Source organism: Plectropomus leopardus, chromosome 15 (assembly GCF_008729295.1).
Source record: "Plectropomus leopardus isolate mb chromosome 15, YSFRI_Pleo_2.0, whole genome shotgun sequence".
NCBI lineage: Eukaryota > Metazoa > Chordata > Actinopteri > Perciformes > Serranidae > Plectropomus > Plectropomus leopardus.
This window is the reverse complement of record NC_056477.1, coordinates 31,903,337-31,929,275: the sequence shown is the minus strand read 5'-3', so window position 1 is coordinate 31,929,275 and position 25,939 is coordinate 31,903,337. Positions and strand designations below refer to the sequence as shown.

The 25,939-nt window shown below is 39.8% G+C and overlaps 1 protein-coding gene across 18 annotated transcripts in view; it reads right to left on the bottom strand.

Annotated features, from left to right (window-relative positions):
* The window catches only part of col13a1 (collagen, type XIII, alpha 1), a 155,309-nt gene that overhangs the window by 43,020 nt on the left and 86,350 nt on the right, over positions 1–25,939 (bottom strand). For 10 of the 18 annotated variants that reach the window (XM_042501749.1, XM_042501752.1, XM_042501753.1 and 7 more), the window contains 10 exons: positions 22,368–22,418; positions 15,184–15,219; positions 12,948–12,974; positions 12,780–12,806; positions 10,363–10,389; positions 10,215–10,241; positions 9,662–9,688; positions 5,188–5,229; positions 4,640–4,702; positions 124–216 (listed from right to left, as the gene is read on the bottom strand). In XM_042501749.1, coding sequence (XP_042357683.1) covers positions 124–216; positions 4,640–4,702; positions 5,188–5,229; positions 9,662–9,688; positions 10,215–10,241; positions 10,363–10,389; positions 12,780–12,806; positions 12,948–12,974; positions 15,184–15,219; positions 22,368–22,418 — 420 coding nt within the window. Of the gene's footprint in view, positions 1–123; positions 217–4,639; positions 4,703–5,187; positions 5,230–6,505; positions 6,578–9,661; positions 9,689–10,214; positions 10,242–10,362; positions 10,390–12,779; positions 12,807–12,947; positions 12,975–15,183; positions 15,220–22,367; positions 22,419–25,939 lie in introns of all 18 variants that reach the window. The other 8 variants (XM_042501757.1, XM_042501750.1, XM_042501745.1 and 5 more) reach the window with 6 other exon arrangements.

Sequence of the window (25,939 nt, the reverse complement as noted above, 5' to 3'; positions counted from 1 at the left end):
ATGATTTAAATGATTCAATAATTCAATTCAATGATTTAAAAGTTAACATCAGTTTTTAAGAGTCTGTCCAACAACCTCTGCTGTTTGTGCAAAAACTGAAAAGACCTGGTAAGAGGGACTCACCGGGGGGCCACTGGCTCCATTCAGGCCAGGGGTCCCTGGGGGTCCGGGGGGTCCTGGAGGTCCCGGGGGTCCCTGTGCTCCAGGCTCGCCCTGCTGGGAGACCTTGAGTTACAACCTGACATTTTGGAGCACACCTCGCCACACTGGCCATGCCAACACAACAACCTAACACCACACCACACACAGGGGGTGCAGACAGGAGGGTTAGCAGGGAGCAAGGTAAGCGGTTATGTTGCCTGAGCACAAAGATTCATTTTTGACCTCTGGAACACATATCTGGGGTCAAAATTTCAAAATCAAGTTCTGCCTTTTTTCAGGGCTTGTACCACACAATGGACTCCAGAGAACTGAGCATGCTCACATGTTGAAACATAATACAGAGCCACGTGAGGTACTTAGCTAGTGCCCTGGGTAAGGATAGCACCAGAGGCACACATCAGGTATCATGAAAATGAGACCAAAACCGGTCACAGCATCAGCTAGCATTCACTTGAGCTCACGACAGAACTTTGCTTCTCTGACTGCTGCTCAACAACTTTGTCCCCTTCATGGTGCATGTTCCAGCTAGCTGCAAGGGGCCATGACGGGGCCCTGGGTAAGTGGAAAAACACCAATTGCAGACAAAATCAGTGAACAAGAGACCAAAATTTGATCTAGGTTCAGAAATTTGGTTATTGAGGCAAAATCATAAGCAGACATTACATGCACTTAACTGTGCTACAGTTATTGCTCAATGCTATAGTTATAGCTCGATTAGGCTGTTTAATTGGACTACTGTCCTTGTCTCAGTATACAAGCATGGGGGAGAATCCATTTATTGACTGAAGTATTTTCGACTCCTCCAAAGTAGCTGGAACTATGCTGCCTTTCAGCTAGCTGTTAATGGACCTTCTTCCTGTTAACCTATTAGGTCACATACCAAACAAGTTAGCAAGCGGCAGATGGGTTGCATGTCCAACAGTGACATCATGGACAACTTTTCAGCTTTGTTTTTCATACGTACTCAGTGGTTTACTTGATACATTCATCTTGTTTTGTTTTCTTTCCTTCCTCCTCTACTTTTGTTTTTGGGGTTTTTGCAGCTTTCTTCCACAAATGTATGCTGTTTGACTTCTGGGTCGGTAAAGCATGAGCAGAACGCCAGTTCAGGTGTGGTTCAGGTGTTCACATGAAAGAGTAAATCGACCTCCAACTGCATTATCTAGGTCTGCTAGTCTGACTTCAAGAAATTCAACTCAGATTTCAGTCAAACTTGTTTACACATATTTTAAGTCTAGGTTTAGTTGGACTGACACTATAATTTGACTTTTTTTAAACATTATGTAAACTTACTGTCTCTTTCGAAGGAGACATTGAATGTTACTGGCTGGCTGCTACACATCCTGAATCTACCTCAATCTACCTCCCCTTAGTACGCTAAAGTCATTTTCGCTACTCATCTTTTGGAGCTCAAAATCAATTTTTTGATTGCCACAAGTCAATATTTTATAAAAGTGACACCTCAGTAGGGAAATACTGAGGTGCAATATCATAAAGGGAAAGAAGTTTGCATGGCAGGAAATGCTTTTTTGTGCTACAGTGCATGATTTATTTGCACATGGTCCGACTTATAGAAGTTCCTAACACAAAGCACTGGCCTCACTTCAGTCACTCAGCAATCAGTGTGTATTTCTGGGAGAAGACACATGTACAGTAGCTCAGGAGCAAAGAGCGATGCCAAGATTCTATTCTGAGATCATGGAGAACATATCCGGCCATACTCAATCCACATTTTATCATCCCTCCTCTGCAGGACACAACTGTCCACATATGATTTATTTCTGGCTATGTTTTCTCAGGGATTTTACATAGACTGTCATAGGACAAGTGCAGCTGCAATAGCTGTTCATGAAATGTGCTGTGCTGGACAATTTGACCACATGAAAGAAAAGAAAAACTGCCATGATTCTGTCCTTATCATGATGGAAAAGCCTTTATATCACATGGTCAACACTGATTGGCTGATATCTCATTCATCATAGGAGGTTCATATGGATATTGTACAGTATGTTAGTGCAGCTTGTGTGCTTTTAGTCTTGATGTCTATAAAAAGTGTGTGAGCAACAGGTGTTGGTGATGTTTTAGGAAGTGACGGACAGAGATGGCTGCAGGATATGTAATAAAGTGTATATTTGAATGGGTTGAGATACAGTATAACATACATAATTTCTTTATCTAATTTTGATCGCTTGCAGATTAACCTTTAAAATGGATTTCAATCATAGAATTTATAATATTCAAAAGAAAATAGTTTATGTAAAATTGTATTCAAAATTAACAGCATTAAAAGTTTGCACACTTTAAGAGATATTCCACATATGTTTTAACGTTGAAATTAGTGATGACAATTTATATTCAGTGCCAACATTCATTGCCATAGAGGAAGAAGTGTGCCTTTAATGGAGCAAGATGAAAAGTTGGAGAGTACGATAGACTGTGTGTCTGACTCTCAAGTGATATAGTGGAGACTGTGTATCATCACAGACTAATAATGACACTAATGTTTATGTTTTTTGTTTGTTTGTTTGTTTGTTTGTTTGTTTAGTTGTTTGACACAGTAACTAGAACCTTTATCTAATTCTTTCCCTCAGATGTTAACCCAGTTCAGCAGTCTGAACCTAACCATAGTTTATTTGCCAAAACCACAACCTTTCCCTAAGGTCAAACAGCCCATAGTTTCTATGAATAGATACTGTCGAAATATAGAAACTGAGATATTTAAGAATCATTAGTATCGATATTATTGACCGACAGTCATGTGGATTTTGCATTATCAAAACTGGTTTGGAAAAAAAACATACTAAATAAACTGAGTTTATGATTTTGTATTTGTTACACTCAGTACATGCACATGATATTAGAAAAAGTCCAATTATTGTGTTATTATTGACTAAAACTGGACTTTTAAAATATATGTAAACATGGTAGTCTGACAAAATCGAATTTCTTGAAGTGAGACTAACACACAGAGATTATGCAGTTGGGGGCCGATTTAGTCTTTCACGTGTACTCCTCAGTCAGACCTGAACTGGCCTAGGTGTTCTGCACATGTTCGATAGGCCCCACGCCTATCGAACAGCATAAATTCATAGAAGAAAGTGGGAAAAACAAAAGACGAAGAAGAAGGGTAAGCTTAATTGTAAGTCTCTTAGAAAACAAACTGAGTAGAAAGGGCAGTATAAAGAAAACAAAACAAGGCTGCATTTTGTTTATACAAAAAGTAAAGTGTTGAGTACGTGTGAAATGTATAGAAAACTTATTCATGTTCTCACTGCTGGACATGCAACCCATTTGCCACTTGCTAACTTGTTTGGGATGTGATGTAATAGGTGGAGTGGAAGAAGGTCCAATAGCAACCAGCTGAAAGGCGACATTTCTCCTCCTACTGTGGAGGAGTCTGATGGATTCTTCACCAATGCTTCTATACTGGGTCAAAGGCGGTAGCACATTAAATGGCCAAATTGAGCTGTAACTGTTGCTCCACTAAACGTAGTGACTGATCACAATGAAATACTGCAAAATATTCACTCAACATTTTTTTGTGTGGTATTTCTTTGTTTAGTATTTTTATGTGTGCACATGGCCACTGAATCATTGTTCGATTTTGGTAAAAGCAGCTGGTTAAGGAGGCACTGATTCAAGGTCAGCTTATTCATCACAGAAAGGAGGACTGTGTCACAAACTGCAGCCCTGTAGTATGAAAATGCTACCAAGGTGTTTTAGTTCTTTTTCAGTCTCTTCTCATTCCTTTAACCTAATGTAATGCATTTTAAGTTTAAGTGAAGATGGTTGTCAGGGCTAAACATAAATACTACCAAAGGTGATGCTGCTGTAAAAAGGCAAACAGTATTTGATCACTTTGTGCTTTGCAGTTAATGGAACACTGCTGCCTGAATATACTCTGATTGTTGCCACTGAAGGAAACTCTCTGATGCATATTACCTGTATCTGAATTTCAAGGAGAGATGTCTTTAGGTCTGTATGATGATGCTGGGCTTGTTCATTGGAAGGACGTCCAGTTAGAAGTGACCTTTGATTAATTTTAGCGATTTATCAGCAGATTATTCAAGTGAATAAACATGATTTGTTTAATCTACTTTGCATGTATTTCTGTTTGTTGTCTTTTCCACCTTTCTCTACCTAACACCACAATAAATAGTTATAACTTGAGTATATTAATAGTTGTAACTAAATTATTATGTTTCATTTAAGTTCGAAGAAAGCTTGAAGTAAACATTACGCTTTGTGATGTGGTCCAAACCTGAAAAAAAGTTTGATTTCCTGTCACACATCATTGACAGTACAAGCCTTAAGCCTTGAATATGGCAAACATTTAGTAGCAGTAGCAGCCAAGGGTTGGTTAATGACAGCAGGACGGCAGAGGAGGGTTGGGAGTGTTTCAGTGATGGATAATGGCGGTAGGCATCCACAGGCTGGGCAGGGAGGAAGGGCAAGTGGGGGGCAAAGAGAATTGTACCTTGAGGCGTTTTAGGATTAGAGGGCTTATTGAGGGCATGTTGCGCACGGTGATGGGCAACATCTGCCGGGGGAAGTCACAAAGCACAGGTGGCCAGCGGTGCAAAAAGGTCACAGGGCAAAGGTCACCATGAGGCCAGAGAAAGGAAACGGGAGAACCAGGAGAACCAGGGAAAAGGGGAAGGGAGGTAGAACATCAAAGTGAAATTAAGGAAGAGGGAGGGCAAAGGAGAGAAAAAAAAGAAACAAGGTTGAAGAAAGGAAAGACAAAAAGGCACCGGCACAACAAACTATGGGCGTGGCAAAGGGGTCACTTGATCACTGTGATGCTTCTTCATTTCAAAAGCATATAAACGTTTTCCAATGTCTCATATGCTGTCAGAGTATGTTGGTTGCAAATTGTCAGGCATCCCCTGTTCAGGATTTCTGTGCATCAGTGCCCCTATTAACAGACAGCCAGGCCCCTAGGTTGCAGCAGAGTGGAGGTGGGTGCCAGTCTTGCCACAAAGAGAGTACAGCAGTACAGTTACAGAGCACATCCAGACTTACTGTGGCCAACTGTCCAACACAGGGCTGTACAATACGCCGCTTCTGTTGAAATGACCAGCATAATCAGGTACAGGTTTAGCACAGCATGTAGGTGTGATCCCATCAGCTACATTTCCCCGCTGACACCAAGTAGAACCAGTTGCATGCAACTTGCCTACTTTTTGCATAGTGTACATATTTCCACAATTTTTATTATGTAGCAACCTTTAAAGTAAAGACTGCCTTCACCCCAAAACCCCCAAAGAAGTGTTCACTACTTTTTACTACTTTAACATATATACGTCTCTGGTCAAGTCAGTTTGGAACACACTTCTTTTCAGTGTGTGGTCAGCCCAAAAATACCAAGAATACTGTTTTCATGGAAATATATACACAATGTTATAAGTAAATATAAGTAGGGGTAAAAATGGAGGAAGTAGGCAAGTGTGCTGCTTTGTCCCTCATCATTTCCAGCTATCCACCACAACTGCTTTGAATATAGAGAAGCCAAGAGCCGCCATAATTAAACTAAATTCATTTAATAAAATTTATAAAATCCAAAAATGTAGTACAATTCCAATTGCCCAATTGTGTTATAGCTGTGTATATAAGTGCATTTCCCCTCCTTTTTTTGGTCCCTTTTGACCTTTGGGTTGTTTATTCAAAACAGGGTCAATGCAATAAGCTGGTGCGTTACCTTCTCAGGTGTACAACATCTTTTTATGTTTTACTGTTTTCTACTTGAACATTTTTCAGTGGTATTTGTCTTATTTGCTGTGTTTCTTTTTTTTAAAGAAATTCTTTTTGATGAATTACAACCAATTGAATATGTTAAATTTCAAATCACATAGCAGTGCTATAACTATAACTTCATCATTTTGTTTTAATTTTTCAAAAGGTAGACCATGTGCAACTAAAACTTGACAAACTGTCATTTGCCTGGAATTTCTAATGTAATTAAAATGCTGTCCTTCTGCACATGATGTAAACACATGGGAAAGTGCATTTAATCACTGATTTAACTAAACTATTGGCATCCCCGTGCTTTGGTAGTAGCACAATTACCTTAATGTCAGTAAGCATTCAAAGTGATAACTGGATATTATGTAACATTCTTTTCATTTTATGTTTAAAGATATGTCTTTTCTGAAAATTTGAAAAATTGTTGTACCCAGCCAGTAGCAAGCTCGTCAGCATGTTAGTCTTTGTTTTTTTTGGGGGGTGGAGAGCAGAGGGTTGACGAGAGCCTGGGCTCTATGGCAGTGGCTCTCTTTGCGGCATGACATGGTGACACCCCCCCAAGGGTTATCTATCTGGGTGTTTGCTGGCACCCACAAACCTTCATCGTCAGAGCCTGGCTGGAGCGCAAGGCAGCCAGAGTTTTCAGAGGTAGATCCTGCACAAAGAGGCCCTACACAGCGGGAAGCGGTAACTTCAGTCAATGCTGTCATTGAGTCAAGTCATGGCTCGAGAAGCCTGAATTTAAGTTTAAAGGAATAATTCAAACTTCTTATTTATTTGCTTTCAGAGAGTGATGAGTTTACATAGATGTCAATCTTACATCTTTGTTTTAATTACAGAGCTGGAGTCAAGTTCTGGTTAGCCTTGCTTAGTGGCCTATGAATACTGCAAGCAGGTAGCCCGATTTCGTGCATTGTGGGGAAAAAATGCCTACCAGCATTTCTAACACCCACTTAATCTGCAGCGCAGTCCCCCGCTCCTCCAGTCTACATATCAACATATCCTTGGGAGAGATCCTGAACCCCAGATTGCTTCATCAGTGTGTGAGTGTATATGGTTGTTTGACTGAGTAGCAGGTGGCACCTCATATAGTAGCCAGACATGTAAAATAGTAGTTTATGATTTAGACCAGGTTCTTCAGCTTCCTCCCATAGTCCAAAGACATGCAGGTTAGGTCATTTGGTGACTTTTAAGTGGCCATAGGTATGAATGTGAGTGTAAATGGTTGTCTGCCTCTATCTGTTAGTCCTGCGATAGCAGTCACCCCTCTGTTTGGGTACCTAGCACACAGTGTGTTGAATGGTCAGTAGAGCATCCACAGTCTGTGCTCAAGGCTGAGCTGCGGCTGCTTTTGAAGCTCATGTTACCACTGTTCATACAGGGAAACTTTTTTTACATTAGTAAACTAAAATGGACCTGCAGTTGTATCGCCCTTTTCTTGTCGTTTTGGCCACTCAAAGCACTTTCACACTGCTGATTCACATTCATCCATTCCCACACACATTTACACACTGGTGGCCACGGCTACTGGATAAAATACCACCTGCTACTCAGTTTTTAAACATTCATACACACTCACACACTGTTGGAACAGCCATAAGGAGCAATTTGGGGTCCAGTATCTTGCCCAAGGCTACGTCAACATGTTGACTGAAGGAGCCAGGGATCAAACTACCAACCCTCTGATCAGAGAACAACCTGTTCTAACACCTGAGCCACAGCTCCTTTAAGTATGAAATGAAAGGATGTTTTGCAGCCTCTAGTAGCAGCTGTAGACTGAGAAACAATTTCATTCACTGGGCCCACTGCTGGCAACTTTTAAGGCAAAAAATCTACTTAAATTTAAACCTTAAATTTCAATATGACAACTCTGACCACTCCATCTGTTTTTCAGTCTATTGGATGACAGACACTTTTAGTAATGAGTGGATTGTCAAGCGTTTAAAAAATGTGTATTAATTGTGACCAAATTTCATTAACTGCATATACTCTAATCCTCTCAAAAATCCTTCTCTGGCAACAACAGTGGTTGTTGGAGTCAATTCACAAACCTGCTACTGATAAATATCTCATTGAAATACAGCAAAAGCTGCTGGACAGAGCAGTGAGTGACCCCGGCCCAACTCCACTAACATGTAAGAGCACTGTCTGCAGTGGAAACACCACACAGATCAAGGGTTTAGGAGGTACATGATTGTAGGTGTTCGGCTACTTTTGGTTCCAAATGTTTTTTTGGTGGGGGCGGCTGTAGTAGTTGTCAGTGGTTTGATCCCCAGCTCCTCATGTCCTCATGTCGAAGTATCCTTGGGCAAAATACTGAACCCCAATTTGCTCCCGATGCTACATCATCGGAGTGTGAAGGCGTATGGATGATTGCTACCTAGGTGGCACCTTGTACAGTAGCCTCTGCCACTTCTGTGTGAATGGGTGAATGTGACATGTCCTGTGAAAGCGCTTTGAGCAGTTGAAAAGACTAGAAAAGCGCTATACAAGTACAGTCCATTAACCATTTACCAAAAGCACTATAATAAACATTTTGGTGGAAATGCAGCTAAATTGTAATTTAGATTTTTGTCCTTCTGTATGAATTAACCTTAAGAGAGACAGGATGTTAAACCATCAGCTTTACAACCGATGGTAGGTTTATCTTTGGACAGAGCCAGGCCAGCTTTTCCCCCCGCAGTCTTGATGCTAAGCTAAGCTAACCACATCCTGACTCCAGTTTTGTCCTCATATAAGAAAGCAAATACACATATTTCCCAAAATGTTGAAATGATCTTTTAACAGTGGAGCTGCTGCTGAAAAACAGGACATAAAAACCAGAAATACTTGCTGATCTTGCTGGCTTTGTCCTGAAAGGCAAACTCTGTAAATACTGAAATGTTTCCCTCCACCTACAGTAACCCCCCAACCCCCATGAGTCTCACTACAGGACTGAGTCCTGGAGAGTGAGCAGACTCCAGGAACAGATCTCCCAGACACACTGCTGCAGGGGGCTCTGAAAAGTGCATGAAAAACAAATTCAGGGACAGATCCTTTCTCCTCTTTTCTGGGTGCTTCTTGCACTTCTTGCTCTGAACTTCCATATCATCTGATCATTTTATCTAGCCTCAAGCATTTATTGTGCAAATATGTTTTATTACAATGTGATGCATTATCCATAACAACTCAATAAGTCCTCCAAGCATGCATTCTACTGATACTTTGAAAGAAGGTAGCCAATGCTCCGGACTAAAAAACACCACCTTTGATAATTTTAGAAGAAGGAGTTTATAAGTCAAAGATTGAATAATGCTGGAAATGGACTGAGCTATCTGAGAAATCCCCCTTTACACAGGAGACCCTTATTCTTGGCCCCCACACACAGGCTCTCATCACACAGTGCTCCAGCACACCGCCAGTAATTGCCTTGTTTTTTCTCAACTAGTTGAACCCCAGAGACATTGGGCCGGAGGACTGCAGAGATTTGCATGTGCTACCGGCCATGTGTCTGGCCAGCTTCTGCAGCAGTTTCTTCTTCCACTTCACTTCTCTATTCTATTCTGACATTATGACCCTGTTTACATCTGGACCTGTGAAAGAGGTCAGTTATCCAACAGTACACATAATATCAGTAGTATAATATCAACATGCACATATATTGCAACACAAGAGTCGGATTGTAATAATTTCTTTTAGTACAAACAGTGTTGATGGAGGACTTTTTGTGAAACAGAAATGTGAAAGAATTAATGTCACAAAAATGTTTTCCTACCCGGTGTGTGTAGTCTCCACATACGCCCTGAAGAGAAAAGAAGGGCACATATAACACGTTTTCAAAGTTTCACACAACCAAATGTTTATACGTGAACATCAGTCCTCATGGGAATGCACTTCAGCCAGTGAAAACACTTTTGGGGCTTTGTCCATCAAAGCATAGAGGCTACATAAGCCACCCTTCAAATGCCGCGCTACAAACGACGCCTACAAACGATGGGCTGGAAATACCAACAATGCAAGGATCTGCTGGTCATGGATTTTTGCTGGCTGGCTGCCTTTTTTCTGATCACCCAGAGTTAAAATTGTTCAACTTTGGGTAAAAATACTGCGCTCATCACTGTCACTCAGCCATCCAATCACAGTGGAGAAGTGACACACAACCTACTGCAAAGACAAGCTGTTACATATGACATGTACAAGAGCTGAACAACAAGAACAATGGACTAGAAATATTTTAATATACTCTCTTTAATATATCTCTCTCGTTAGTCCCCCTTCTTTATGGAGGTGCACTTCAAAATGTCTAATTATTGCAGAGAATGTCTCACCTTCTCCCCTTTGGGTCCAGGTTCCCCCTAGACAGAAAAACAAAACAGATGAATTAAGTACGTAAATGGTTACCCAGCTTGCCCTAAAAGATGAACAGCTTATTATCTGATATTATCTAAGGACTGAAGTCAGACTGAGGAAACTTACTGGGGGTCCTTTAGCACCACGCTGACCCTGAAAGACAACAGCGACACAGTCAGCCTCACAGAGAATTCAACAGGACTTCATACAAAGGTCTCCAGTAACAGTTAAAGAAGTGAACATGTCAAGGTATCAGTCAGGCTGAACCAGTCCCTTCCAAATACTCAGTCTGACTTCCCAGCAAGCCCTGGGGTGTGCCCAGTGTTAGCAGCTGCCAGGGCTCAGCAGCTGGTTGATTAATGACCTCAGGGAGCAGGCCCAGACCCTAAGCTGTTGGCTCCACAGACTGAGCAGATCCACGGACACTTTGTAAAGGCATCAGCAGAGCCTTCTCTAATCCTCCTTACACTCTTCAGGAAGGAAACTAATAAACAGGAGCTCATTACTGGGCCAATAATCAACATTTAACATTATTTCAACATTATCTGACCTCACTTGGCCTCCAGGACATTTTGTCAAATGTACAAGCATGGAGTCGCCCCCTGCCCCCTGCTCCCTGTCTAACTTAGAGAAATGGTCCTCAAACAGAGACATGTGGGAAGCTACTGAAATCAGCAATGGTTGTCATAAAAGCCCGAGCATCAACCTCAGCTGGACAACAGTTTAATGACCAACACCACAACACCATTCATGAACAACAGAGCTATTTCAGGCTACAAGTCTGTTTTGAGGCTGGAAAATATCTCAAACGATGAACCTTATTGGTTTGGAAAATGGCTTAATCCCAACTGTTCCAGATAAGAGCATTAATATTGGATGATTCTACAAAACTCAAGAATTTATCCAGTAATGGAGTTTGCTTTATATTTAATGCCAGTGTTTAATTTTTTTAAAATAAGTTCTTGCTTTGTTTTTCTTTTGTTTTACAATAGCCGTGTTTGACATCTATCTTATGGTTAGGGTTTTAGAAGCTACTGTATATCATAGGCAGTGGTGTAATGTGACAAAGTAATAACACTTCATTACAGTATTTTAGTACTTTTTGGAAGAATCTACTTTAATTTACTATAAAATCCCTACCAAATTTCACTTTTACTTAATTTCCAAATTAAAATGTATACTTTTTCTCCACTCCAGTCACCCTAAGTATTTTAGTTACTTAGTACAAAATAGGGAAGGAAGTGAGGAGACAACAGACAGATGAATAAAAGGAATGGGAGGCAAAGTTCAAATGTAAAAAATGTTGTAAAAAAAAAAACAGAAAATAAAAAAACAACTGTGTAGTGTAACGTCGGCTCCATTTTGGTTCAGAGGTAAAACATCTTCAAGTAACTCAAGCCAGTCCAGTTGCTTACAAAACAGCACCAAGAATTACCATAACCTGGAGAAGTGAGAATCTTCACCAACAGTATGGTTGAGGACACAGAAAGATCATGTAAATGGCTCATAAACTTTGGTAAGTTGCTTCATGCTCTTTATGCCATACAGCTGACATTGTTTCTGTTGCTGCACTACCTCTGTATGGATTGCTGTTGTTCTTTTTCTTTTTCCTTTTTCTTTCTTTATTTTTTGATATTTCTCTTGTCTGTTACCTGCCAAGACACTACGGATGTAAATTGGCAGTCCTCCTATCTCCAGTATATTAAATTATTTACATTAGTATTTTATACTGATGTTCATCAATATGCAGCGTCCCTTTTAAATAAACATTAAATACATAAAGTACGTTAGAGTTAAGGTTGGACAAGTAGAGTATTTATTTAAGTTCAGAGAAAAATTGTGGTTAAGCCTTTAAAAATAAAGAAGAATGTCAGAGCTCTATGACAGAAGAAAAACTCCACACCTTCATTTTCCACCTAAAGCACATAAAGGACATGAACATAAAGTTTAACAGCCTATGGAAGCTCTGGAACAGCTGACAGTCAGTCAGAGTAACTCTTCGTCGGATTGTTTGAGTGCTGTCGACAGATGACACTGAATTGTTTAAAAAATTCCCAGTCCTGCTCTACCTGCTGGATGATGCTCGTTGTATGGCAAATAAGAAATGGATTGAGCTGGGATATAGAATGTGAATGGTGAAGAAAATGCTCCAGGAATTAAATGCTCTCAAGCCTCCGTAAGCACAGTCTAAACTCCCTCAGTGCCCATTTCACTTTTACTCAGTTTTACCTCCTCACCCTGATTGAAAGCCAGAGTGGCTAACAGCTCCCATCTGTGGTGGCTTTTCCCAGCATGCAGCTCACTGTGAGCTAAGGACTGTGCTGCATAAATCAATACACCACTCTGTTTTTCTTCTGACTTTGTGGGTACAAAGTAGAAAGGCAGCCAAAGGGAATGTAAAACCAAAACAAGGGTTAATGCAATTATTTCATGTGACATGCCCAAAGTGTCTCACAAGGTTTAATGGGCAAAAATGAGGGTTTCCCCCCTAGTAATGGTTTTATGGTGTGACTCTGTTTATGATAAACTGAAGGAATGCTCACCAGGTCTCCCTTGGGTCCATTCTGTCCCTGTGTGAACATGAAACAGTGAGTGCAGGTGGTATCATCATTAGATAAGAAATACACATAGCATATTTAACCCCACACTATGTGTGAAACACACGGTTACTCAGTTATGTCACTATTTGATCAGAACTCGGGGAAACTCACAGGCTTGCCATCCAACCCAATTGGACCCTAAAAGAAGACAAGAAATGTTTTAGATCAGTAATTTCATCATAGACTTATTGCAACAACAACAGCAACAGCTGGTCTCATCGCTGCATCACTTGGAATACTGGCAATTTGAAAATTTTAGATATATATTATATACAAAGCAATGACAGTCAAATTTAAAGCTGGTGTCAGTAGCCATTCCTTATATAATTTTAGCACTTAAGTGATATTTAGGTTACAATCAGTCCTGATGCTCAAAGTTCCTTAGTGTCACACTTCACAGTGTATAAAGCCATCACAATATGAACCAGAGATCACAGAAACACATAAAATAATCCCAAAATAAAGCCAACTCAGCAACTAAGATGCAGTTTGAAATGTTATGATGTTTTGTTTTTCCCGTTATTTTGGACTTTTTGCATGTGACATTTTAGGTGTTATATGTCTAATGCAGTGTAATGTGTGGTAATTTTTTGTTTTTCACTTGACTTTGACTCTTTTGAACACGGGACCTTTATTGTTTTATGATTGTGAGTGTGTGTGTGTGTGTGTGTACCTCATGAGGAGTAAATGCCTTTGTGGCAGCTACTGAGGATCCAAATAAAGAAAAAAGCACTGCCTCTGGTGGCCAGAAACCATATTGCAGCAACACTAGTTGTTGAAATATTAGTGTCAATTTTTATATCCTCTGGCCACTCACTATGAGTGCACTGTGGCTGGGCAACACTCCAGTCAGTGAATGCAGAATTTCAGATGTTGTCATGGCTTGTATTGACTTGAATAGAGAACAAGTCTTTGTCTGTCAGAACAAACCTTTACAAAGTGTACTTAACCTTAAAAGTCGATACAGCCCTGTAATGGCTTCTCTGGCCATCTGAATGACTGAAATGTTTGAGAGCTGTGAAATAACTCTCCAGCACTTTGTGTGGCAGTCCTTTTGTAGGAATACATAACGATGTCTCGTCTTTAGCCTTGTCGCTCTGCCCCACAGTAAACACATCACAGCTCAAGAAGAAATACAGCTCCATTAAAGTGATCAAACTGATCATTTTGCCTTTGTTAGCAAGTGTGTACATCATAATAGAGATACAACATTTAGCAGGCTTAGAAACTTCAGAAAAATCTAACCAATCTGAATATATTTTAGAGAAAACAAAAGTTGTAAAAGTATACAGATACGGCTTTTAGGCTTTAAGAACCTCTCATACCCTTCCACCAAATTAGTTCTCATTCCGCTTCCGTTCAGGATTCTTGTAACCTTAGAGTTATCTAGCAAACCAGCCCACATTTCCACCACTTCTGAGTAGAACCATTGTAATCAAGGATGTGTCATCAACGGAGAGCCTTGCTGTTCTGTTTTTAAGATAGTTGTTTTTACCCAAAACAATCATAAACTATCTGTTAATGAGACACTGCATGTTTTTTTTTTTTCTGACAAATTCTCACTTGACTTTTCCATTGTTGCCCGCTCCATCCTCTCTTTCCAACCTGTAGAATATGATACACCCACCGATGTCATCCTGGTTTGCACTTTAGCTCAAGCAAAACCTGCTATTTTTTGGTCCCTACTAAGAAGCAACTTTTCTGGTTCTGAACCTGCTTATTTTTGGTCAAATTGCTCTGAATGATTCACACTTGAACCACAACATCAGACTGGTTGTCTGCTGTTGGTGTAAAAAGGGGTATCAAAGCCTGGCTTCACAAGGCTTATCTTCTTTTGAAAATATCTTTTTTTATTTCTATCTTTTATCGGTTGTTTTGGATATAAGTAGATATATTTTCTATTACCCAGTAGTAATTCATTACTATTTACTATTTGTCTTGGTTATGACTTCGACCTACGTATATAATAAAGAATTAATAATGAATGGTTGGTTGTGTTCTTTGCATATTCAGCATTAACCAGGAACAGTCTGTCAAACAGATGAATCAGCATGCAGGTTTACAGACCTTTACAGACCTGTAGGGACTCACCATTCATTAGCATATTATTGGCACTCAGTTTTAAAATCACCTGAATCCTCCTGTCACTATACAGTCAAGAGATACCAACAATCCACATGTTCATCAGCTAGCAGTTCTGTTATGATTTGTTCTTACTCATTGTATATAATAATTATTTTGTGGACTGTAATTACACTTTGCAGTCCTTTGCTTATTGAAGTCAAATGAAGAACATGTTAAGCTTTTGCATCAATCATCAGAGCATCGTCACGTGTTCATGACTTACTGGGAAGCCTGGAAATCCTCTCGTTCCAGGTTGTCCCTGCGGAGATATAGAAAAACAATCAGTGACATTTGTAAGAACCGAGAGTCTGACATCAATCTCTGCTGGAGGCTGTTGGGTGAAAGACAGTACAGCTATCAGCCTTTCCCTCCACTGCACTGAGGTTTACAATGAGTACCAAAATTGATTTTGACACATGAAGTGATACTGAAGACTTTAGAAAACCTTGTGTGTGTGTGTGTGTGTGTGTGTGTGTGTGTGTGTGTGTGTGTGTGTGCGTGTGTGTGAGTGAGTGTGTTCTCTCTGCACGGCAGGAAATTGGGCACTGAAATGAAACACTGAAGATAAAAAACAAAGAGCTCTAATCTAATAAAGTTGTGTGACAATTAATGGGAAAATGAACATGTAAGAAAAGAGGAACGTCAACATGACTAAGGACACAGACTGTGTGAAAGAACAGGCAGTTCCAGGAAGCTTTGAATGGTTTCTGTCCACAGGGATATTAAGTGATGTATTTCATCACCACCAAACATGGGTTCATATTTTGTTTTGTTTTTTATATAATTTGTCTTAATTTTATACATCTGTCAAAGAGCATCATAACAGGAGAATTAATTGTGGATTTTTATCCCTATCAACGAAAGCTCTTTTAGTCACTGATTTAATATTGGATAACCATATTGATTTATTAAGCCTCACTGAGACCTGGCTTTGTCCTGATGAATATGTTAGCCTGAATGAATCCACTCCTCCTGGTCATATAAATAGTCACGTTACTCGAGACACTGGCCGAGGAGGGGGAGTCGCTGCTATTTTTGATTCAAGCTTAGCAATTAATCCTAAGGCTAAGCCAAATTATAGTTTATTTAAAAGCCTTTTTCTTAGTCTTTTTCACCCATCCTTGAAAACTCTACAGGCCATTCTATTTGTTATAGTTTACAGCACCCCCGGCCCATACTCTGAATTTCTATCTAAATTCTCTGGGCTTATATCAAGTTTAGTGCTTAAATCTGACAAAGTAATTATTGTAGGTGATTTTAACATTCACATGGATATTAATAATGAAAGCCTTAGTGCTGCTTTCTCCACGCTTTTGGATTCAATTGACTTCAGTCAGTGTGTACAGATAAACCCACCCACCACTACAATCACACCCTAGATCTTGTCCTTGCATACAACATCAATATTGAAGATTTATTAGTCTTTCCAGAGATTCCTGCTCTGTCAGACCATTATTTAATAACTTTCATTTTTTTATTACTCGATTACACGCCTCTCAGCAAGAGTTACTATACTAGTTGTCTGTCTGATGGTGCGGTAGCTAAATTTAAGAAATTGATTTCTTCTGCATTGACCTCATTACCACGTCTCACAGTGACTGAGAATGCTTTTACTAATTTAAGTAATTTTCAAATTGATTGTCTTGTTGATAGTGCTACTGTCTCCCTCATCTCTCGACTCCGTTGCACCCTTCAAGAAAAAAATAATGAAACAAAGAAAACTAGCTCCATGGTTTAACCCCCAGATCTGCAAATTGAAACAAACATTGTAAAAATCTGAAAGAAAGTGGGGTTCAACCAACCTGGAAGATTCCTGTTTAGTCTGGCAGGATAGTCTGTATAGAAAGGCCCTCCGCCATGCCAGAGCAAACTATTACTCATCATTAATTGAGGAAAATAAAAACACCCAGGTTTCTTCTCAACACCATAGCTAGGCTAACTCAGAGTCACAGCTCTATAGAGCCTTGTATTCCTTTGCCCCTCAGCAGTGATGACGTTATGAGTTTCTTTAATAATAAAATTATAACTATTCAAGATAAAAATCCATCACCTCTTGCCCTTAACTGACCTGACCCTGGCAGGTAGCTTGGATAAGGCAACATGGCCTGGAATTTATTTGGACCGTTTTTCCCCCATTGACCTTCACTGACTCTCTAATTTGATTTCCGCATCCAAGCCATCAACATGTATGTTAGACCCCATCCCAACTAGGCTACTTAAGGAATGTTTACCCTTAATAGACAATTCTTTATTAGATATAATCAATGCATCTTTATTAACAGGCTATGTTCCACAGTCCTTAAAGTAGCTGTCATTAAACCTCTTCTAAAGAAGCCCACTCTCGATCCAGAGGTTTTAGCTAACTATAGACCAATATCCAATCTCTCCTTTATTTCTAAAATCCTTGAGAAGGTGGTTGCTCATCAGCTTTGTGACTTTCTCCAAGATGATTGTTTATTTGAGACTTTCAGTCAGGTTTCAGAGTTCATCATAGCACAGAGACGGCACTAGTAAAAATGACGACTTATTGATTGCCCCTAATAAAGCTCTGGTTTCTGTATTAATCCTATTAGATCTCAGCACCGCATTTGACACCATTGACCATCGAATCTTACTGCACAGACTGGAACATTTAATTAGCCTTAAAGGAACGTCACTAAGCTGGTTCAAATCATACTTATCAGATTGTTCCCAGTTTGTTCACATTAATGATCAATTCTCCGTGCATACTAAGGTCTGCTTTGGAGTGCCACAAGGTTCTGTGCTTGGACCAATACTTTTACTTTATATATGCTTCCCCGAGGCAACATATTTAGAAATCACTTTGTAAATTTCCATTGTTATGCTGATGATACGCAACTGTATCTGTCTGTGAAACCAGATGAAACTGGTCAGTTATCTAGACTTCAAACATGTCTGAAGGGCATAAAAGCCTGCATGAGCCATAATTTATTGATGTTGAATTCAGACAAAACTGAAGTTATTGTTCTTGGCCCCAAACACCTCAGAAACTCCTTTTCTAAGGATATAATTTCTCTAGATGGCATTACCTGGGCTTTTAGCACAACTGTAAGGAACCTCAGAGTTTTATCCAATCAAGATCCATCTCTTGCCTCCCATATAAAACTAACTTCTAGGACTGATTTCTTTCACTTGTGTAATATTGCAAAAATTAGACATATCCTGTCTCAAACAGATGCTGAAAAATTAGTACACGCATTTGTTACTTCTAGGCTGGATTATTGTAACTATTATTTGGTTGCCCCAACAAATCTCTTAGGTCTCTCCAACTGGTGTAGAATGCTGCTACACGTGTTCTGGGAACCAAGAAAAGGGACCATATTTCTCCTGTTTAAGCTTCTTTGCACTGGTTCCCTGTAAAATCCAGGATTGAATTTAAAATCCTCCCCCTTACTTACAAAGCTATAAATGGTCAGGCTCCATCCTATCGGTCACAGCTCATAATTCCCTACCAACCCTAAAGATGAGTGTGCTCTGAAAACACAGGGATACTTGTGGTTCCCAAAGTTTCCATAAGTAGGATGGGAGCCAGAGCCTTCTGCTACCACGCTCCTCTTTTATGGAACCATCTTCCAGTTTCGGTCAAGGAGGCAAAAACCGCTTCCACTTTGAAGGGTAGACTTTAGACCTTCCTCTTTAATAAAGCTTATAATAAGAGCTGGCTCAGGTTGCCTGGACCAGGCCCTAGTTAGCCTGACATAAGTTGATCTGCTGGGGAGCTTTCTATGATAAACTGAGCTCCTTTTTCCTTCTCTTGCTCCCTCAATCTGAAAATGCTCATGTGTATTTATTGCTTTACGCTAACTCCATTGCCTCTCCGGAGCATTCCTGCTCCCTTGTTTCCTAGTTTTCCTGGATCCTGGCTGCGCCTGATTCGTGGTAATAGCTGTGCTGGTGCTGTGACCCTGCCTTTGGTCTTGCTTGCCCTGATTGTGGTCTTGGTTTTGCTATGGCTGTGGTCCTGTCTGAAGCTACACCTGTGTTCGTGCTTGAAGCAACCTTCTACTGCCATTATTATGAGCCCCGCCTCCACTATCAATATACGGGGGGGACTCTTATCAACACACACACTATTATCACAGAGTGCATTTAGTAATTTTACACCTATTGTTGTTGTAATATAACATGTGTCTGTTTCCATTACTGCTGTGCATCTCTACCCCTATCTTCCCCTCTCTCTGTCTCATTCCTTTTTGTTAAAATTGTAATTCAATTGTTATTTATGACATCTATTGCACATCTGTCCGTCCTGGAAGAGGGATCCCTCATCATCTCTTGCTGCCCTTCCTGAGGTTTCTTCATTTTTTTGCCCAGTTACAGGGGTTCTTTTTCGGGAGTTTTTCCTCAGGTGATGTGAGAGTCTAAGGGCAAAGGGATGTCGTATGCTGTAAAGCCCCCTGAGGCGAACTGTTTTCTGTGATAATGAATTGACTTGACTTGACAACAAATATAAAAAAAAATTATATTGAAGTATAAATCTGGAAGATTTCAGCCCTGGTTGGTGTAATGTCAGCTGTAGTTACTGGTGCTGACAGTAGATGCTGTTAAATACTGCAGCACATAGAGTTCTGGGGCAGCAAAACAAACTATTGTCATTTTAATACAGATGTTGGATAATAACTGGCCTATTTATCTCATTCTGCAAACAATCCTGATCTGATTTCCTGCACATGGCCTGAGTCTGCAGACAGCAGGGCACAGTGAATGAGATGGCTGGAGGTGTACAGCCTGGGGCCTGCAGCTCTGCATTTATTATTTCCTGTAAATTGATATAGTGTCAAAAACTGCCATAAACACACCTCTTTTTTTAAAGAAATAATTTAATGAATGATCATGCTAAGTGCTAAGCTCACTGAAAAACATATTTCATTTACTTGATAATAAAAGTCAACTTGCGTTCCACTAGTGAAATGCTTTCAATGTGAAGAGCAGCAGCAGGAAATGTTCGCTTTGCATTAACTGTAACTGTAACTCTACTGTGTTGTCACTCTTGACATGTAGCTCATAATATTGCAAATAATATATAAATATTTCAATACTTTCTTCAGTGGGCCATAGGCTCAATCACCACTATGTTACCTCATGCAGCAACAGGCACTGATTTCACAAACATTTATTGAAATGGAAATCTTTCAAATTTCTTAACTTGGAGTCCAAGGTTCATTTAAAATTGATGGCGGAAAACTCTGACACTGACTTTGGATATTTTTGTCACTCTAGTGCAGGGATACTGAACTTGCTTTGCCAGGGTTTTGGGGGGATGCTCCCCTGGTACTTTTTTACTTTTTTACTGAAGCTTGATTTTGATACTTTTTATGTACTCTGGTACCTTATTTCTATTCAAACTGCAAAATAATTCACTGTGGGAATCAATTTATTTGTCAATATGAATTAGAAAATGGGGTCAGCAGGCCACCAGGCAGATGGGCTGTATGTTGCTCTTGTGAGTTATTCTAATTTTTTTTTTTGATAAGATTTCCAAGATCAAACCTTTCACACTCAAATTTTAGCCAACATTAACATGGCAGCTCAAATGCTCAGGAAACAAGGAACAGATCCATGTGCTCCATGTGAAAGCTCACAAAAAGTTGACAAGTTGACCAATTACCAAAATCAAGAAGCTTCAAAGTGCTCCCTCTGCTGCTGAAAACTATGTAATGCAACTGAAAGCTCCAGAAAATCAAGTAGGCTATGTGCATATTGAGATAAGTTTCGTCAAAATACAATTCTAAACTCATCTGGCCTCAGAAGAAGAGAATTTGGGTCATAGTCTGTGGTGAAATGAAGGGTATACCCATGTTGTTTTTGGCTGTCGACAGTTTACTGTCCTATCAGCCTAAAAGCCATTGGAATATACAGGATAGTTATAACTTCCTGCTCATACCAAGTAGGTCACCCACCTCATTAACTACCATGACGCCACAAGTCATAACAATAGGATCCCTTAAGACCTGGGGCTGTACTCACAAACATTATGAGGATACTTAAAGGCTCGATTTACACTACACCTATTGATGCCCAATTCTGATTTTTGCCTATATCCATTTTTTTGGTTCACATCTACTCTTAAAAGTGATTCATATCCGATATCTGCATTTCCACCTACTTAAACTTTGCAGAAGCTACAAGCTCCAAGAAGGCTAAATACATGGAAACAATTTGGCTAAACAGGGCTAAAGGACACTTTGACTACTTCGGACAGGCAGTATGGAGACAGTTTGTGGTTTTATTATGAATGTTTTTTTTTTTTACATTTGAGTCCTTTCAATTTGCTTCAATTGTTTGGGAGATGAGTTCAACGCCTTTTCCCTGTGAAACTCAATAAGTGTTTTGTGGACTGTAAAACTTCACCTGACTTTACATCAGCATGAAGTGTAGTAAATAATTACTTAATTTTCATTTTTAAGCGACCATCTTCAAATTTTCAATACTGACGACTCACAATACTAGAGGATATCCGACCTGTCTGCTTAGACTACAGACTCATTTGCAGATATCCCAATCATAAATGATTTATTTTCACATATGAGTGATGCCTGAAACTGAACTGAGAATATCCAATTAAATGTGCTTTTTACTTGCTTACACGGTCATGATACATATCTGATCTGTGCCACTGAGGAAAAACTCAGAATTGGGTCACTTAAACCATCTAGTGTAAATCCAGCCTCAAAGATCTCCTATTTTAGCCTGAAAAATTCTAGTAAGGATTTCTAGCTTAGAGGTAATATAGAAAAGGTCCCAAACCAAGTGTGAGCAAGGAAGGGACAGAAACTTTGACCTTAGTGAGGTGGTATAGTTGACCCTGTTGCTAAATATGACACATGCTTTTAACAGATGTGATTGGCTGTCACAGACATGCCCTTTTGTGTGCCTGCAAGATGTGGACACCCAGTGGAAATGAAATGAATCGCATCACAATATGAGACTGTGAAAGCGCTTTTTGTGTGATCACACTGCTCCACTGTAAATATTTTCAGTATTCTAATATCCTAGTGTAATCATCCCTTGGGCCTTGTATCATTATTGTGTTAGGTAAGATATATGAGTGCATCTCTGATGAGATTAAGCACAAACATTCTCCCTGCACAGTTCCACAGAACAATTCTGTTGTTTCCATACAGTCCATGATTATATAACATTATTCAATCATTTGCGGTTCATGCGCGTGCTTGGCTGGGCCAGTATAAACCTGAGCCAGTCCCCCACACGCCTCAAAAGAACTTAATCTTTAGAACTGAAAGGTCTGCTGGTGTTTAAGAACCTAATGTGTTAAACAGAGATCTACTAAAATGCTATCTAATAAAAAAAACTTGGCATGCAGGCAGGCAACACTGATTCACGATAAGAGTTTTATGAGGTGTACGGAGAGGTGAAAACACTTACAGGAGGTCCTCGTGGTCCAATGATTGACAGACCTGGCTCGCCTGGTGCTCCCTATAGAAAGAGAGAAAAGGGGAAAGAAGTAGAAAGATATTATTCTTCACAAAATTCTACAGTAATTCAGGACACTGAACATACATATGTCCTTATTTCTACAACATCTACTTCTGATACATGAATACCTCCTCTAGACATGCACAGAAATGGTTACACTAGAAAGTTCCGCAGTGAGGTTTATCTGCGATAGCCTATCTTGAATTAGGCTAGGTGGTGCCAGGAGCTTGGTAGCAACACTTTTTTCAGGGTTAGTTGTTTAAAGTCCAGGTGAACTAAATCAGAATTTGTTAAAATTGTTTAAACACTTCATACATTTAAGACAATTATTGCTGAAAATGCAAAGAGACTGGAAACTATATAGTACCACTATAGGTATAAGCTATTTTTAATATCTGTGGATATGTGTGCAAAAATATGCATCAATCAATGACCAGAACCTGACCATGCCTGCCATCTGCAAGCTTTATACATTACAGTAGTATATTTGTCAAGACTGTACCAGATAGAGACAAGGTACGAGTACATCAGCTCTGTGTGTGTGTGTGTGTGTGTGTGTGTGTGTGTGTGTGTGTGTGTGTGTGTGCGTGTGTGTGTATGTGTGTGTGTTTTAGAGAGACAGAGAAAGGAACAGTAGAGAGAAGAAGGTGGAGGGTGGACAATTTCACACAATGTTTGTGAACGTTTTTTATACTGAGTTGAAATGCTGGTGTGTCACATTATCACCCATAAATGCCACACTAATTACTTCAGCTCACTGCTAAGATACGTCAGTGTCACTGCCATATTGGACCAGCAAGACTGACTTTCAGCAGACATTCCCCCAGTGTTTTGGACCTGCATTACAAACTAAAGATTATAATGTTTGAAATATGTCAACATTATCAACAAAAGACGCAATAACTTGCATTTTGGAAAATGTAGCATCTTGAATTTTTTGGAGCATAACTTACACAAGGATACACACACAGGATACACACTTACACAGGATATTGCATCATCTTTGAGTACCGTGAAAAGCGCTCTATAAATAAAATGTATTATTATTATAATTATTATTATTATTATTATTATCATCATCATCTGCTACATCCGTTTTGACCACTTTGTTTTAGTCTGTGTCCCACAAATCCCCAAACTATGGAAGTGCAGTACAATCCTGCAGTAACACTGTCATCTCGTGTCTAGCAGTCAACACTCTAGCAGTGTTCAAGAGGGTTAAATCAAAGTGTAGTGACAATTCTGGGTTTATTTCAATATTCATATTTGCTGTCCAATGAAGCCCACTTGTTCTGGATTTGTTTTACATTTATTTGATTCCTGTAGTCTTACCCATTTAGTTATGGTTCCTACTCATGTACATGGTCATACTCTGGATCATATTTTAACTTCTGGTCTGTCTGTAAATCATTTTTCTCTTTCTTTGTCGTCCAAAGCTAAATATTTTCTGAATTAATTTCAGTGTATTGATAATATGTTTTTAGGCACTTTCATGTATACCTGTGCAAAAATAGAGTAGCCATGAAAGCCACAATGTAATTGGAACACTAAGTGGCTCTGGATTTGGCTCAAAATAGATGATTTGCACTGTGAAAGCAGCAGTCTATGCAGCCCGCCTGACCCTTCCTGCACAATTCTACAAACCACAGAGGCCATAATGGCCAACTCAGGTTTCAAACACTTTCCCTTATTAGCTTGTGTCCTCCTGAAGGGAAACCCTATCTCAATGACATATCTGATGGTCCCAGTCATCCATCAAAGGTAAATGTTTCTGAACAAATGTCTACTTCAGGATGCCAAGGATTTGTTTTCTCACTCTTGATTAAATGACAGAAGTATCACTCAGAAGGGCCACAAGGCAAAAGTAATGATGAAAAAAGTGGGTTCATGTCACCCCAGACAGTTTTCATTTACTTCATTGTTTTTTCTGTAGCTTATGTAGAATAGACAAGTGAAGATCACTGAGGCAGAGATTGGATTACTTTGGTTGCAAGAGGTCAAGGTAACAAAGCGAAGTTAGAATCCAAACTAAAACTAGGACCCACTCAAAGCCAATACACCCACAGAAAACCACGCATACGCTGTGGAATAACAAACACACAAAACTAGATCTCATTTCCTTCTAAATTAAATCTCAAGCCCATAAAGAGTGTCCATCTGCTGTGGCTCTCGGCCTGCTTCACTTCACCAGTCTCTTGCCCCAAAACCCAGAGAAGCCATTTGTTTGAAGAGTGCAGTGTTTTGGAAAAGCTTGTCTTCACTTCTTGTCTTTGTGCCTGCCTCACTCTTCCTGTCTGTTGGAAGATGCTTCCCTTTAAGAGATGATCTACAGCCAAGTCTGCTGTATTTCTTCATCCTCCAGGACCTTCAGCTGTGTCCTGGCAGCTCCTCCAAGAGACTAACCACACATGGGACCAATCCAGATCGCACTAGTATAATTAGGCCCCTGCCTCTGAATAAAACGGAAACCAATCGATTATTCTGGATGTGGTTTTGTCTGCATGTCAGGTTATTATTTCTGTTCTCTCACAAGTCAGGCCGGGGTAAAGCTACTTTGTTTTGGCTGAATGACAACATTAAGTATGCTTGGCTAATAAACAAACTTGTCATTGTGATATGACAGTCAGGAATGTGCTGAATATTTTCCTTTTTTTGGTTTCAATTCAGTCCTACACATCACAAATCATGTTGTATTTCATGAGAGCAAATCTGTAAATCTGCTGTGTCTGGCTTTGATACAGCTTATAGATTGCTGTGATTGCTTTAGCAAATGTGAAGAGCCAGTTCTGAGGAGGTTTCACATCCAACAGGCACAGGCCTTTTTAAAGCTCCCTTCCTTAGTCCAGTTTTCTTTCTATTCTGTTTTTGTCCACCTGAGGGCTGTGGAACCAGCACCATGCATAGGTAAACATATTAGCAAACACATGCCTCTTTATACATCCTGTGAAGAGACACATTACCATCCCATTGTGGTCTGGCCAGCATATGAATGTAAGTTTTAGCTCTGTTTGGTTTTCTTTTACTCTAAGAAAATGATCTGGCTTGGTAGCTGCTTAATGTTTGCTTTCTTGACCAGCTAGTTGTAAACTTTGTGTGTCTGCTGTCTGGTGCTGGAGAGACAGCTGCTATTGCTGAAAACAAAGCTGATAAGAAAGAAGGTTCCTGGCTGTTAAACCATAACTATGGTCACATGCACACCAATATTCCTCTGTTATTCCAAACACGACAATGTTCTAAATTTGATGCAGGTCATATAGGCATATAGCATAGCATGTATACGGCCAATTTGGAATATGGTCTTCATTTCGGTTTTTCTCTGCAGTTTGTGACACAGCCTCTCATCCGTTTACAGTCGACATTGTGCTTGTCATGGATACGTTGTTCACAAACTGACTCGCAAAGCTGTGGTGGAGATTCATGCAAAAGAAAATCCAACATTTTTTGGTTGGAAGGAGAAACACTTCTTCTGCTTTAGAACTTTATGACTTGGATCTCTACAGGTTTTTGGACACACACCAAAT